A 15,562-nucleotide genomic window follows, 5' to 3' on the forward strand; every position below is an offset into this window, starting at 1 on the left:
ATGCACACGCACAGAGGTCCACATGACATGCAGAGCCTCATGCTTTAGAGCCCTGTAGCTGCTGGCAGAGCCGCCCTGTTCCACTATGACTGTGTTCCCCCAAAGTCTATTGTTAAAGGCAGAGAATAAATGGCTGCATCTGAGCTGGAGCCAAAGTGATGAAGTATTTATTAAAGCAGTATAACAAGCATGAAGATGAGAGGAAAACCATCCACAGTTTATGACCTGACTTATGGAAAGTACGAGATGAGGCTGTTATTAGAAAAAACACGGAGATTCTTTTTATTTCTTAAAGAAATTTGGCTTAAAACATTTGTCCTTTTAGGATCATTTCTGACTTGTGTTTCGGTTTGAGCTTCATCAACCATTAACTAATGTCTCCATGCATTGGATCCATCGTTTGTGGTTTAAACCAGATCCTGAAACATAGAAATACTGTTGCATGACAGAAATCACACCATTTTAAAAAATGCTTTGGTTTAGCTGATTATGAATCTAAATTCACACCAAAGTCATGTTTACACAATTCTGTTTGAAACATTATCTGACATTTTTTCCAGCATATGCTTTTTCTAGATTGAAAACTTCTGTGAATTCCAACCATAAATTAGACACTAAATTAGACCATTTGTGTCAAAGTTTCTCTTTATTCATCTTGAAGTTGCTTTGTTGTTACCTTCAGGTTGTGTAGCATAAATAGTCATCCTAAAAAACACAACAACCTGCTGCAAAAACTGCTCATTTTTTACATTTGTCTAAAAACGTAGAGCTTTAGAACCCAAAACGGGTGGATCCAGAGATTTTCTTATTTTCTAGTATTATTATTGTCATAAAAAAGGCTGATTAGCTTCTTTTTTTTTTTAGAAATGGTATTTTATATTTGAAAGAAGTTTCTATAGGACAACAACTGGGTCTTCCTGTCTCCCATTAAGATATTTTCCTCTAAACCCCAAAATATCTCAGAAAAATATTTTCTTAATGCTCCTTTTCCAAATCAATAAATCTACGTTTTCTGACATGTGTGTCCAAAAGTCGATTTGTTTCTATGTCAAGCACAAACAAAAAATGACAATAAAACACAAGAGTTAAAAATAGACAAACAAAATAAAACAATGTGGTGGGTAGAAAAAAATCATGCATTTTCCCACCCCTTCATATTGTGAATGTGTCCATTTTACCCTCCATGTATTACCAATGCAAGCGCCAAGGGTCCCAGTTTTAGAGTGACTCGGCCTGGATCTGAACTCACAACCTTCCTGTCCCAGGGCGGACACTCTACCACAGGGCCACTGAGCAGGGTTAATGCAGGAGGTGTATTGGGCTGTGGAGGGAACCCAGAGAGTCCCCAGACTGTGGGCCCGGTTAAAGCCCCCTCCCTGTAGAGTTACAGACCGAACCACTAAACCATCATGCAGCCTGAATTTATACTTGATCAGTTTCACCTCCATTTTTAGAAGAAACAGTGACATTCATGCATGTTTGCATTCCTGGATTAACACAGATCTCCTGCCTCAGGTCACTAAAGTCCGTGTCCCACAGCTGCTACGTACATTAGGTGCTTAATACACAGATGTAAGCTGGTCAGATGTGAACAGCAGTGGGAAAAGTGAGAACGTTGTGGTCTTTAGGTGAAATGTTCTCAGATGTATCAGGAATAGGTGATCTAAAAGTTATACATCTGTGGTTCATGCAAGAAAAGTCTGCTAGACAAACATGGAACAGTCCTGGATAGACACAGGTTTGTCTCACAAAATCCCACACAGTTGTGTTAGATTTACATAATAATAGCGTATAAACTACACAAATTACACATAAACTGTTTCATTCTTAACTGACCAAAACATCTGAAAACCGAATTCACGACAAAAACACTTCTGAATGACGTAGATCCCGCATGGATCATGAAAGACCCACATTTCATACGTGGAAAATGTATAAAACGCAGCGGCTGTGTGACCCCCCCTTAAAACAATGACTGACAGCAAAGACGGTGGGAGTAGATAACGACTGACACTGTTTCAAGCAGGAAAAACTGATTTAGCCATCTTTTCTCATAACATCTACAGACTTTGGCCGTGTCCAAGTGTTTGTCTTAATCATCCATCCTGATGGCTTACAGACGTACGGCTCAACTCGACACTTTTCTTGGTTAGCGGGAAGAATTGGTCTGAAGTGCCAAAAACAGAATCACAATATCCTCTCAAGTTGTAATAAACTCACATCCACCTGTTTTTTTAATGTGGTGAAGGTGTTTTCAATGCTACTAGAGTTTAGATAAAGAAAAGGAAAGGGTTCAAACCCCCCGAATGTCACAATGATGACGGTGCCAGACAGCCGTTAAAGGGCCGTTTGTTCGTTTTTGAGCCCACGATGAAGTGACTCCTCTATTCTGTCATTGGTTCGGTGGACTCTTTAGTGTCAATGAAAGGTCAGACAATGAACGTACCATACCAACCAAACCCAACAGCTTTCAGTGTAACTGTCTCCTCTGAAGAACCTTCAATCCTTCATTCTCAGCACAAACCCCAAAAGTTCACGGTCCTTCAGTCAGAAATCAGAAAAACCTTTTTTTTTCGTCGTTGCACAACGAAGGTTGTGATCCAATGAAAATCGTGGAGCTGTTTAAAGAACAGGAAAGTCAAAGTTTAAATATAAAATATCAGATCTAGAAAAAACTAAAAGATGTAAAGTGAAAATGCATAAATGGATGGCACCTCCTGACCAAAGACTGCCCGTTTGGTGAGCTCACAGATGTCCCAGGGGAAAAAAGTGTCCTTTAGTCCCATGATGCCATGAGCCAAACACACGACTACACGTGTTCCCTCTGTTGGTCACACACACCTACACAACCCACTAAGGATGTCTTTGCTTTTGCTTAGGTGTGTAACAGCAACGGGAACTGTCACTGCAACAGAGGCTGGGCCCCGCCCTTCTGTGAGAAGTCCGGACTCGGCGGCAGTGTGGACAGTGGTCCTGTGCAGTACGACAGTGAGTCTGTTCGCCGCGCTGCTTTTAGAAACACAAGCAGTAGTAGAAAATCCAACACAACTTCCATTTGGCTGCTGTGATTCTCATAACCTTTACAGTGATGAAAGCCTTTTTCCAGGCATTACATCTCAGTTTTAGACGTTGACTAGATTTTCTCTCATCTTAAGTCCAGGATCTGTTCCATGATGGTTTTCCTTTTCTAGATGTTTTGCTGCAAATAGTTGTCATTTTTCTGTGTGTTGTCTTTAAAGGCAACAGTTATTCCCTTCTCACCCACACTAAGGTCCCAGCTGGGATTTAAACTAGGGAGGGCCAACCACTACACCATGCAGCCACCGTAACCTTCAATGACATGCTGGAGTACAGGACAGATGCACTTCAGGGGTTTCTTGTGCAACGATATCCTCACTGTACAGGAAGCAGGAAATGAAAAATGAACCCAAACTCATTAAAGTTTTGACAGGATTTCAAAAATCATGACAAGAAATGATCAAGTATGAGCTTGTAAATATTCTGGGATGTCCAGGCAGACTCAACCAAACATGACAGCCATTGACTGTATATAAGAACTGGACTGAGTGGGAGGTCACCCATAGAAAATGACCTCCAGCTCCAGTGAAATGAAGTCAATTCAGTCGCCATTTCTTTCGTGGCATGGACGTTACCAAGTCCGATCCAGATGACATCACTAAGCAGTGATCGGCCCAGTCAGTTTGGGTTGATGTTTCTATGGCAACCACTCTCACCAGTCAGGAGTGAGCTTGTTGTCAATCAAAATGTTTTGAACAGTCAAGGTGGGGGCCAGCACGCGCCACATGCTTTTATTGAGGAATCTGATTGGTCTGTTTGTAACTCTTGAATAAATAAAATATATAAATATGTCATGAAAGAAATTAGGATTATCAAGAACATGTTAAAAAAAGGTATCAGAACCAGAACAGCTGTTTATTTCTCTATTGAAGTCTATGGGATCATGCAGGTCTCCATCACTTTGTTCTAGTCTGTGTTTTGTCATGTATTTGCAAATATGTTGTCTCCCTTTATTTAATTTTTTTTAGATTTTCTCTTTTTCCTTCTTTTTATAAAGTTGTTTGACTGTCTGTTCAGCTCAGACTCAGTTTTGTTCACTGCAGGTTTGAATGTGTTTTTTCGCTGATGATGTTGTGTTGTTAACCAGCGATGGTCATGTGTGTTGACAGGTCAAGTGGGCCTGGTGGTGGGGTTGCTGTTCGCCTTCCTGGTTGTCCTGCCTGCAGTTCTCCTGGTCTTCTACTGCTACAGAATCAAAACCTCATATTTCCATAAGTGGCTCATACAAAGAGAGAAGAACAAGAGCAACAAGTACTGTCGTCTGTTCCTTCGCCTGACGCCACTTTCAGTCACAGCTTTACATTCACACATAGAATTTCAGAAAACCCAACAGTTTTGCACATATCAAACGTCTGTGGTATTGTTAATGTAAGACAGGATTCCAGACATGTTTTCACCCACCAACAGAGTTAAACTAGTATAAAAATTCAATGGTTGCATTCTGGGATGCATCACACCTGGACTTACCTGCTTATGGTCGTGTCACATTTTCATGTATGAAATTTTAGTCTTTCGTGATTCATGCGTGATCTACGTCATCCATAACTGTTTCTTGCCTTCGTCCTCCACCGATGTGCACAGAAGTACGTCAATCGTTTCGTGTCTTTACGTGAATTTGGTTTTGAGCTGTCCAGAATTTTTGGTTGGTTAAGAATTACGCAGTTTATGTGTATTTTACATCCTTTATGCAAAATTATTATGCAAATCTTTTGCAATTGTGTGTGATTTTTGTGAGATGCATAGACAATTGTGTGTCTGTTCCACGTTTGTTTGACAGACTTTTAATGCATGAACCACCGATCATGAATACGGCGCACATATTTACATTAAATTATGTAATTGACGCATGAATCACTAATGAATTGGAGATAAACATCACAATAATCACACAGGTCATGCACGATTGGGGTATTGTGTGATGGTTGTGTAAATCAGCCAATCTTTCACCCGTCCAGCAGTCTATACCGAGTGGGGGTCTCTCGCCGCCCCCCTCCATCCCCCTCTGGCGGCTGCCTTGTCCGGCTCCTAGCAGCTGACTTAGAACCGGTGCAGACCGGGGAAATCCGACTATTTAATCAAAACAAGCATCGCTAGGACCATTGTCGGCCGCTGGCCGTGGTGCTGACCATGACATGGTTAAGCTAAATTGTAGCGGCGCCGTCACCTTTCTTCCTGCTTTATGAACGCAGTCACAAGGAGGAGCTAAGATCCCACAGGCTTCACGGTGATCTGCAGAGATCCCATCTGTCGGCTGCAGATTCAGCATCACAGCAGCCACCGAGTGAATGGAGACAGGCTCAACGCTTTGCTCTGATGGGCTTCAGCAGGGCTCAACAACAACTGCTGCAGAAAACACTAGAGGAAATCCCAGTGAAATGCTAATGATGCCGTTAGCGCAGTCCAAGGCTGTTCACAGCATTCTGTGCAATGAAAAGGTTTTTGTTTGGAAGTTTGGTTCCAAGGCCAAGAGTCTGGGTTTACAGAGAGTTCAGCAGCGTGCTGCAAGGAGCTCTGCTGATTAAAGGAGCATCTCCACAAGTTTACACACAGCTCCTAATCAGCCCGCAGTATTTTAATTTAATTATGTCCACATGCAAAAATATACTAATTCAGGCACAACTGCAGTGCAGTTAGTGGTTAAATTTGGTGATATGCTGCTGTGGGGATCTATAATAATGTTTCAATACAGACTTGTGACTTTATCATGTGGATTAGGCAGAGAAAACAAATCAAACTGCTTTCAGATTTTCATCCACATCAGTTTGTTTGCTATTGAAATGAACTTTAGTTGAAAAAGAAGAAGCCAAAGTGCTTTAAACAGCAAAAACTGGAGTCAAACAAGCAAGATGGAGCTGAAACAGACGGGACACATTTGGTTCTTAAAGTAAACCAGAGTTTGTTTCCTCTGATAACAAATGTTCAGTCTGAACACATCCAAATGGACTCTGGTCCAGGACCAGGAACCGCTCTCTGACCCGTCTCTGGAGGTGGTCTCGGTTTATTTCCAATAGAACTGAGCTTCTGTTTGCTCTGAGTTTCCTCAGTCTGTATAGGAACAACTGAACCATAATGGCCACCGTAGCTGTTCGTCACGTAAACAGAGTAGGAAAGAAGCAACAGAAGAGTCGCAGACAAATGAAAAAAAAGAAAAAAGAGTCCAGCTGTTTGTTTGTCAGAACGTTTGTTTTAACATCCCTGAAAAGCTTCTACGCTTTTCTGCGTCTCGTTACACGGCACGCGCCCTCCGCCGCTGTGACATCATCAGCCGGCACACCAGCATTTTGTTGGAACTGAGAGACTTTATGAGCAGAATCAGAACCAGGAAGTGAAGACTTTAACCACTTCTGATTGGTCAGACTGATGACATGTGATTAAGCCTCCAAGAATGATTGGCGGAGACAGTTAAAGGGGCGGGACTTTTCAGAAAACAGAGCTGAAGCTGTAGCTAAATCGCATTCTGATCAAAATGTCTTTAATAGAATCAAATAAACACAAAGAAAAAAGTATTTTATGATCTTTCATATTCTAACTACTCAGTGTTTTATCAGGATGTTTGGATGAACAAAGAGCTGAAATCCTGGAGATGGAAAATGTTTTTAGATCAGTGAGAATGGGTCATTTCCCACTGACCACTGGTTGAAAAACACTGCTCTAAAACAATGACATGACACCACAGCCATGAGACACAGACACTCACTGAAATGAACTCAGACTCATATGTGATCCACATCTCTTCTCCCTGTTTTCCAACCATCTGTACGTCATAAACATTTATCAGAGCTCCTTAGCCGTCGTCTCCTCGGTAACCGCCCTGCAGCACGACTCCACCAAAGGAGAACGTGTTCAACCAGACGTTGATGCAGACGTTCAGAATCAGAGAAGAGCAGGACTTCCATTACTTTTACCTCTAGTTGCTTTGCCCCGCCCTCGTAGTTCCTGGCCAATGACTGAAGAGATCTGTAGTCAGATGGTTTTGTTTACAATCCTTGGTTCAAGTCAGAAATGTCCTGTAGATGTCAGTCTGAATACAAACTCAAGGTTCAGGACTCGATCCAGACCAACAGACTTTTCCAGTCTGACTACACCCCCCCCTAAAAACAAAGTCTGCTCCATGAAAACGTTTGACATGTCTCAAAGTCTTTGTTTTTTTCTTTAAAGTACTTCAAAAAACCTCAAATATCCCTGTTTTGACACTGTCATGAGTGATGAAAGCCTTACCCCCCCGGTGAATGTGACAGCCTTTCTGTGTCTGGATTCTGACTCACTGTCACATTAGGCAGATGGGGGGGGACAGCAGCTAGGCGTCTAATGCCTTCTGTCTTCCCTGCAGGACACACGCCTCTACAGAGAAAGGAACAAACGGACATTTGAATCCTGCTTTTCACCTGAAAGTCGTCGGACCGATGAACAAACCTGGTGACCATAGGGGGGTGAGTGGGGGGGGGGGGGGGTCATAGGAAGATTCCATGTCTTCAAACCAACATTTGAACTTATTAGTTTTGGTCCATCTCACTTTTGTATTAATCCAGCTTTGATGTTTTCTCCTGCTGAGCTGATGTTTCGTTGGTTTGCTCCTCCTCCCTGTGGCCCCCCCACTGACAGACTCAGTCATTGTTCACATCCATTCTGTTTCTCTGACATGAAGAGGTGGACATCAGCATCTTCTCACCACCATCATCATCACTGTTCCTCCTTTTAAACGTCTCCTCCTGCTTCCCTTCACTGATCTCTAAAACATCTATGATCTCATCCTCTGATGGATTCACTGAGAGTTTTCACTATAAAACGCTGCAGTTTGCCGTTTTCTGTTTGGACGACACCAACAGGATTCATTATCCTGATGACTGAAGAGGACGTCATAAAAGATTCCCGTCTACACCTGTCTGCTCTCCAGCACTGATGTTCTCTCCTCAGCAGTGCAGATCATGTCTCTATGCTTCAGACGACTTTCATGACTCAGACCTTCAGGTCACAAAGTCTTGTCTACCTTTATTCCTCCTGTCTTTATGATTTCAAAGTCCTTTTTGCAGAGACTGGAGCGTAATCTGCATCACTGCAGCCTGTTAAACCAGGGGTCTCAAAGTCAATTTACCTGGGGGCCACTGAAGGCGGGGTCTAGCTGAGGGAGGGCCGCAACTTCAATGCACACACACACACACACACACACACACAACTTGAGTGTCTGAGAGCCAGTAAATTTATAAGGAACATGTACTATTAACTATACTCTCTTATTAACGGTTTTCTGTTCAAAAGTTACTCATAAAACTCTCATTCAAATAAAATAAATTACCTAAATAAAATAAATCAATAAGTAAATAAATCAGTAATACATTTCTGTTCATTTAGTCTTCCATATCTGCTGTATCCTGATTTAAACGTCCTTTTTAACACAGTTCAGTTAAACTGTTGAATTCTAACTATTAAACACTAAAGAAGACTCCAATTCTACAGTTCTGTAAATCCATCAATGGTTCTCCTCTTGTCTTCTTCTCACTGATGGACACTTGGCAGCACTTCCTCCCAAACAGCTGAGACCCTCAGTGTGGATGAAGATGATTGTCTGTAAATCTGGACTGGACTTGGACTTATTGACATTCAAGGGGGAGAAATCAGAGAGGATGTGCTCCCTATTCTGAGTCTGTGTTGAATGTTTTTATTTGATTTTCTTTCTTGTGACTTTTTGCACATTTGAACTTTGGTCACTAGTTATTGTAGAGCAGCCGGTCAGCCACTCTTATATTTTCATAGTTGAATTCAAACTGTGGTTCATAAAATAACGGGCGCTGTTCACTGGAGATCAGAACAATCGTTACAGATACCTGAGATCAGAGAAAAGCTCAAAAACGGATAGAAATTCATGTTGGAGACACCAAATATGTGCAGCCAAGATGCACAATAAGCGTGTTTGAGATCACGCAGGTGGACGCAACGCTGTGCAGATCACCTGGTGTGTGACATATATTTTTGCTTTTGTTCCAACATCACCTGTCAATCATCACAAACATATCATCAGAAAGGGCGGGAGCAAGGCGCCAAAAAGTTCAGCACTGACTGGATGTATTTGGTTTGAAGTGTCAAAGTGTTGTTGTTCTGATTCTAATAGATTTATTCCTCAAGTATGTTTTTTGTTTCCCTGCTTATGGTATGAAATCCTTTCCAGGTTGCATTCAGACATTTTGATACAGGAAACCGTTTTTCTGAATGAAATGTAGCTAAATGTGTTGCTGTTTGTCACTTCTGTGTCTCCAGCCGCCAAACTCCAGCAAAGAGGTCCTCCCCCTGAGACCAGGCCCCGCCTCCAACGGCACCCAGCCAGTCAACATAGTGCGGCCTCTGAGACCCGCCCCGTCTCCACAGGGCGGGTCCCGAGATCTCAAGGTGGTGCGGCCGCCTCTGCCAACTGGCCGGCTTCCAGTTGCACCAACCAAGTCCCCCCCTACCCCACAAAGAATAAGCCCACCCAGGAGACCCCTGCCCCTTAACCCAACACGATCTCCATTGGTACGGCCCCCCTTAACCTTATATTACAGTAGGGTGCAGCTTTTCTACTGTTCCTGTGGCCTTCAGAACAAAAACACACGTTTTGTGGGACAGCTGGACTGTCTTCACCCCGTCCCATGATGCAGTCATAGATCAGATCCCAGTTAGAGTTTAGATCAGGGCGGTCCAAACCTTTATTGAAGAAGGCCAGATTTGGTGAGGTCGAAACGTGTGACAAACACTCTGAAAACAATGTGAACAACTTTCCATTGACATGAACTATTGAATTGCAATGACATACTTTTCATTTCATCTCTTAGATTAAATACGCTTTTACCATAATTGCTGTTATTTCTGCACTGTTCGTTATGTTAGCTTGTAGTAGCTAGCATGTCTCGTCTGCTAGCTACTCATCGTGGTGAATATGAAAACATAATGCAGCCACCTTCAATAAATAAATCCTACACAAAGGTATTAGGATTGTTGGAGGCTGAATATTGATTTTATGAAAAAGAGCCTGATTTAGATGAAGTCATTTTAATGATAATAATAATAAACGTTATTTGTACAGCACCTTTCAAAATAAAAATCACAAAGTGCTTTACAGTAAAACACAGAATATAAAAAAGAATTATGAAAAAGCAGTTTTAAAAAGAAGTTTTTAACTGTTTTTTAATAGAAAACACTGAGTCTGCAGATCTGAGGCTGAGAGGAAGGGAGTTCCAGAGGATGGAGCCTCTGCTGCAAAGACTCTGTCACCTTTAGTCTGGAACAACCGGCAGACCCTGGTCACATGACCTCAGGGCCTGCTGGGGGTGGACGGCTGCAAAAGGTCTTTTCTGTAGACCAGTGCTTGGCTCTTGAGAGCTGTGGATGTTAAAACCAGGATTGTAAATGCACCCGGTAGCAGATGTGCAGCCAGTGCAGCTGCATTAACAACAGGGTGACGTGAAAACTTGGATGATTTAGTCAAAAGCCTAGCAGCAGCGTTCTGGACAACCTGGAGCCGTTCTAGAGATTTTCTGCTTAAACGTGTGAAGATGGAGTTGCAGTAATCAAGGCGAGATGACATCAAAGCCTGGATGAGCATCTCCATCTCAGAACGTGACACAGTTGGACTCAGCTTAGCAATGTTTTTTAGATGATAAAAGCAAGAACGTACAAGTGACCCGACATGAGAGTCCAGGGATAGAACCGGGTCTAGAGTGACCCTGAGGTTCCTGACAGACGGCTTGAAAGAGGAAGCAAGTGGACTGAACCACTGGACTATCTGGGGGAGGCAGCTGTCAGGAAGACAGACTAGAACCTCAGTTTTGGCTTCATTTACTTGGAGAAGGTCGTTGTTCATCCAACTTTTGACCAAATCCAGACACTTACATAAAATCATTATTTAAAAACATCCTGAGGTTTAAAAGACACAGAGAGCTGAATATCATCAGCATATAAATAAGAAAATCATTAAAATAACTTAAAATTTTAAAACGTAAAATATAAAATGAACACTAACGGCCCGATACTGAACCTTGTGGCACACCAGAAGTGAGGGATGCAGAGGCGGAGTTAAAACTGGAAAAAAAACTACAGAAAAAGATCTTCCAGTCAGAGGCAGGTCAGAGGTCAAAATAAAGGTGTTATTTGTAGATCTGGTACACAGATGCACATCTGAGCTCGTCCCTGAGACCATCACACAATGACAGCAGACATTTTCCCTCCTCCATCTGATTGTTTCACTGTTGATTTTCCTAAATTCAATTTTCTTGATTGCAGGTGTGAGACGGATGCTGTAGCTCTTTTGTTTGTCAGGCATCTGCTGTGTGTGTGTGTGTGTTCTGAGTGTAGTGATAGTTTAAGTTGTGAAGTTGTCATTGAATGACACAACCCCATCCACTGCCTGTGTTTGTGTCCCAAGAACTGTTCTTTCCCTTATGACATGTTGCTAAAGTTGTTTTTTTTTCGTGTTTTATGAGAGTTTAAGGAACAAAACGGGACAAAAATCCTTTTTTTTAATTGATTGTTGTGTCAAACAAGTTTCCTAAAATGATGAAGCATCCATGAAACGGACCTTTGTCTTTGTTGTAGCTGGTGTCGGAGCCCAGGTCCAGAGCCTCCCCCTTCCCTCCTCAGAAGCCTCTTCCTGTCAGTCCAGCCAGGGTAGCCTCCGCCGCAGTGAGTCCGACCCGGACCGCCGGGTCCAAACCCCTGCTGGTCGTGATGCCCCCGGCAGCTGGACCCAAGCCGGTCGGCAGAGTCTCAGCCATTCCTCCACTCAGAGTTCTCAGGTGGGAAAAGCAGAACTCTTGTATTTTTGTCCATCAGTGAATGTTTGCGTACTCAAAATGGACGTGGGTGTCATTTTCAAATGCAGACTTTCTTTAATCCTCATTGAAATATTAAAAATCTGAATACATTTATGATTATTTAACTGAAGCTTTTCTTTAGAGACACCATTTAAAGCTTCGATCATCTCAGGTTCATGTCTTACTTTCTTACCTTTTTACAAAATGTCCCTTTTGCATCAATTTAGCTAAAGATTTCACTTTAACTTGACTCTGGAAGGACTCTGCGTGTCTGCCAGAAGATCGGTGAACAACGTCGCTGCTCACACAGACACCGTGGGTGGAAACAGCGTCCTAACAGGGAGGACGATTGCTGCTGCTTTTCTCTGCCGTTTCAGAGGTTTTTGGAATCGATCTGGTCATTTGAATTATCCAGTGATGCTCTAGTTATTAGCTCCTCCTCCCATTCAAGGCCACTGCGAGCAATGAGTGCTGCAGCTTCACTGATGTGTGAGAAAAAAAGACTTTTCTTTCTTCTTACAGGCAGAATAAGGAAGTAATTGATCTAACAGCTTCAGTAAGAAATGATGACGTTGGTTTGGGACTGTGGAAAACCATCAGACAGTTTTCAGCGTGTGCTTCATCTTAACAGAAGATATTGACGACGCGCTACACAACCTCTGATCTAAGTGAGGAAGAGCTGTGAGAATGTTGGGGTTTAAAGAGTAAATGTACAGAAATAAACAGGTATTTCTGAGTCCTACTGCTGACACCTGGGAAGTTAAAGCTGTGTCTGCTGGAGCCTCTTAAGAACGTGGGGGGCACTCGGGGCCCCTTCAGGGGCCCCTGGAATTGGAATTGTAGGGTCCTTGTCTTAGACATATGGGACCATCCATCCATCTGTTCCTTTTCTAATCTGGCTTTATCCCTTTCGGGGTACATGTGGCACCAATAATCTAAACGCATTGGATTCTGCAAAATGAGAAGGAAGTCTGGAGGATCAGGTGTGACTCCGCCCACCTCTACTATAGCCAGAACACACAGGAGTGGGCAGGAAAAGTAAAACAAGGTTTGTTGAGTCAAAAATCTTCCAGAACACCTGAATGTTGTCCGACTCAGGGATGGGAGGGGCCGTGGAACTCCACCACAGGACTTTTTGATGTTTGCTTTAAGCCAGGGGTCGGGAACCTATGGCTCGCGAGCCATATATGGCTCTTTTGATGGTCACATGTGGCTCGCAGACAAATCTTTAATTATACTTTTTTTATCATTAGTCCAGTCCTTCTCGGGCGCGATGCGATGCCAGAGGCGCGCAGTAGTAGCGGTGCTTGGAGAGAAAACTATCAGTTTACTATTATCTATTTCACAGAGTTTGTACCACCCGGAAACCTGTGAATTGCCGTGCCTAAAACTGCGCGCCCCCGTCTCTGAGAAAGAGCGCGCAGTTGCGGGGACGGGATGTGTGAGGGAGAAGGGGGGGGGGGGGGGGGGGGGCAAAAACGTAAACCCCGCTGCCCGTCACTCACTGCAGCGTGTGAGTGTGTGTTTGGCTCCAGGTCTGCATGTGATCAGTCTGTCTCACATCTACAGAACATTCAGACCTACGATCACGTTTAAATTCTCAACACCTGCATGAAGCAGAAACTCACCACGTATCAACCGGACAAGACCATCAGCAAAACCACCACGAATCATTTATTAGCAACAGCATAACGATGACTTATTGTACTTTAAAAGTGTTAAAATTACATCAAATGCACACATTCATTTGTATTTTTAGTTTTAAAAATATTGTCGCGGACTGAGTTTAACTTGGCTGTTGGGCCTCGTTAAAAGTTCTGGAGTTCATGGAACGCATCGATCAAGCAGTGATCTGATTGGCCCTTTGTTCTGTCGCTCAGCCTGTTGTTAGGGAGTTTGGACCAATGGGTTTCAGCTATGGGCCGAATAAGGGAAATGGGAGGGCTGGAGCGGGAGCAGGGGAATAAAAAGTTGAGAGAAGCGCTCTCGTCTCGGCGGGCGAGATTCAGGAGTTGATGAATTAATTGTACGGCGTTTGTTGCGGTCTGCAGTAACCAGAATAAAGAACCTTAAAAGAGGTTAAGTCTCCGTGCCTCAGTGTGGGAAAGGGACACTACATTATTGTATGGCTCTTTCGAAATTACATTTAAAAATATGTGGCGTTTATGGCTCTCTTGGTCAAAAAGGTTCCCGACCCCTGCTTTAAGCTTTCAGGCCTTTGACCCGTCCGGTCCTGCAGTCCCATTTTGGATCATTTTCTCTGATGATGCACAGAGGTCCCTCGTCATGCAGTATTCATCAGTAAACTCTACGGGGGGGCGACTGCTGCCTTGGCTGTGCCGTCTTGCTGATACTCGTTTGACATAAAGAGGTCATCATGTCTGACTCTGGGGTTTGTTTTGTTCCTCCTCCTGACAGACCAATCCCAGGTGCCAAACCAAACGCAGCCTCACCTGCACCTGGAAGAGGACTTCCTCCGTGACCCGCGTCCTGTGAGGAGTGGGACTTTGACAGTCTGTCTCCACCAAAGAGACTTTTGCCGCTGAAGGCAGAGCCGTCCCCCAGACATTTCCCTGCAGACGCATGGAGGAACCGACAGGAACCTTCACCGGCTCCGGCTTTACCTGCAACCCTTCCTTCCTCCTTTTGCTAAGTCGATGAGGACGCGGTGCTGCACAGACTGAGACCTGCTTTCACCGGGGTACTGGTTACTTTGGCCAAACCCTTTTTTAGGATTTGTTGTTTTTTTAACTTTTCTGTTCTTGCAGTCTGTGTAGAAAACCTGCCTTTTTGAGTTTACCATTGATTCTTTGCAGTTTGAGTCTGGTTGTGTTCGATGAATTGTGTTATGTGCCAAAGAGCTGTCTTCACTCCTGGGGTGTGTCTGAGCTGCTCGCTGATCTTCTTCCACGATGCCCTCCACAAGTCTCTGTCTCTATTTTTAGCATTTTCTAATTTATTCTTTTGACATCAGGAATCCCAAGGTTGTGATTGGAAGGTACACACAGCTGAGAGCCAATCACACAGCAGCTGGTTAAACATGTTTACATGGAGGGCTTGATGGAGGCTTGGAGCTCTCAGGACACTCCCAGGCTGCTCAATGTGCTTTGCCCCATTATGACCTTAAACCCCCCCCCCCCCCCCTTTTTTCTTTTTGCTGTCTTGTAATTTTTATTGAATTGAATAAAATATTTTTACAGAACTATCTCTGGGTGCTTTATGTAATTTAACATTCTGCTTCTAAACTGGATCACAGAGTAAAGTCTGGAAGCGTGTAGGTTTGTAACTCTGGGCTGTTTGGTGTTATACTCTATATATATACGTATATATGTAGACGTATATACGTATACACACCTTAGAGGGAAACCATCATGTTTCAGTGTGTGAACTTGTGTTAATTCATATTTTTTAGGAGGATTCACTCTCTTATTTCAATCTAAAAGTGAGCTGTCTACTGAACGTTGGCGTTGAGGGGAAGAATCCAGAAGGATCTGATGTGGCTTGGCTTCAAGTGACTTGGCTTGGCTAGACTGTCTGCTTAGATGTAGAACAGGTCTGTTTGACCCCACCCTCAGTCAGGTGTGCGAGGGCGACGCCCACACCTGACAGTAAGGTGGACAATAGTCTTCACAAAGTAACTGGAGATGATGTCTTGTTCTCATCCAAACTAGGAGTTCAGAGACGTCCACATGCAAACAAAAAAT

General features: G+C 43.4%; 1 protein-coding gene across 1 annotated transcript in view; it reads left to right on the forward strand.

The window, feature by feature from the left end:
- adam19a (ADAM metallopeptidase domain 19a) overlaps positions 1-15,063 on the forward strand; it is a 102,750-nt gene extending 87,687 nt beyond the window's left edge. Inside the window, exons 18-23 of the mRNA XM_023965861.2 lie at positions 2,880-2,988; positions 4,188-4,329; positions 7,409-7,508; positions 9,331-9,582; positions 11,641-11,840; positions 14,277-15,063. Of these exons, the coding sequence (XP_023821629.1) occupies positions 2,880-2,988; positions 4,188-4,329; positions 7,409-7,508; positions 9,331-9,582; positions 11,641-11,840; positions 14,277-14,340 (867 nt within the window). The 3' untranslated portion in view covers positions 14,341-15,063. The remainder of the gene's footprint in view (positions 1-2,879; positions 2,989-4,187; positions 4,330-7,408; positions 7,509-9,330; positions 9,583-11,640; positions 11,841-14,276) is intronic.
- Positions 15,064-15,562: the final 499 nt, after the last annotated feature.

Source organism: Oryzias latipes, chromosome 18, assembly GCF_053564925.1.
Source record: "Oryzias latipes strain Hd-rR chromosome 18, Olatipes_Hd-rR_3.1".
NCBI lineage: Eukaryota > Metazoa > Chordata > Actinopteri > Beloniformes > Adrianichthyidae > Oryzias > Oryzias latipes.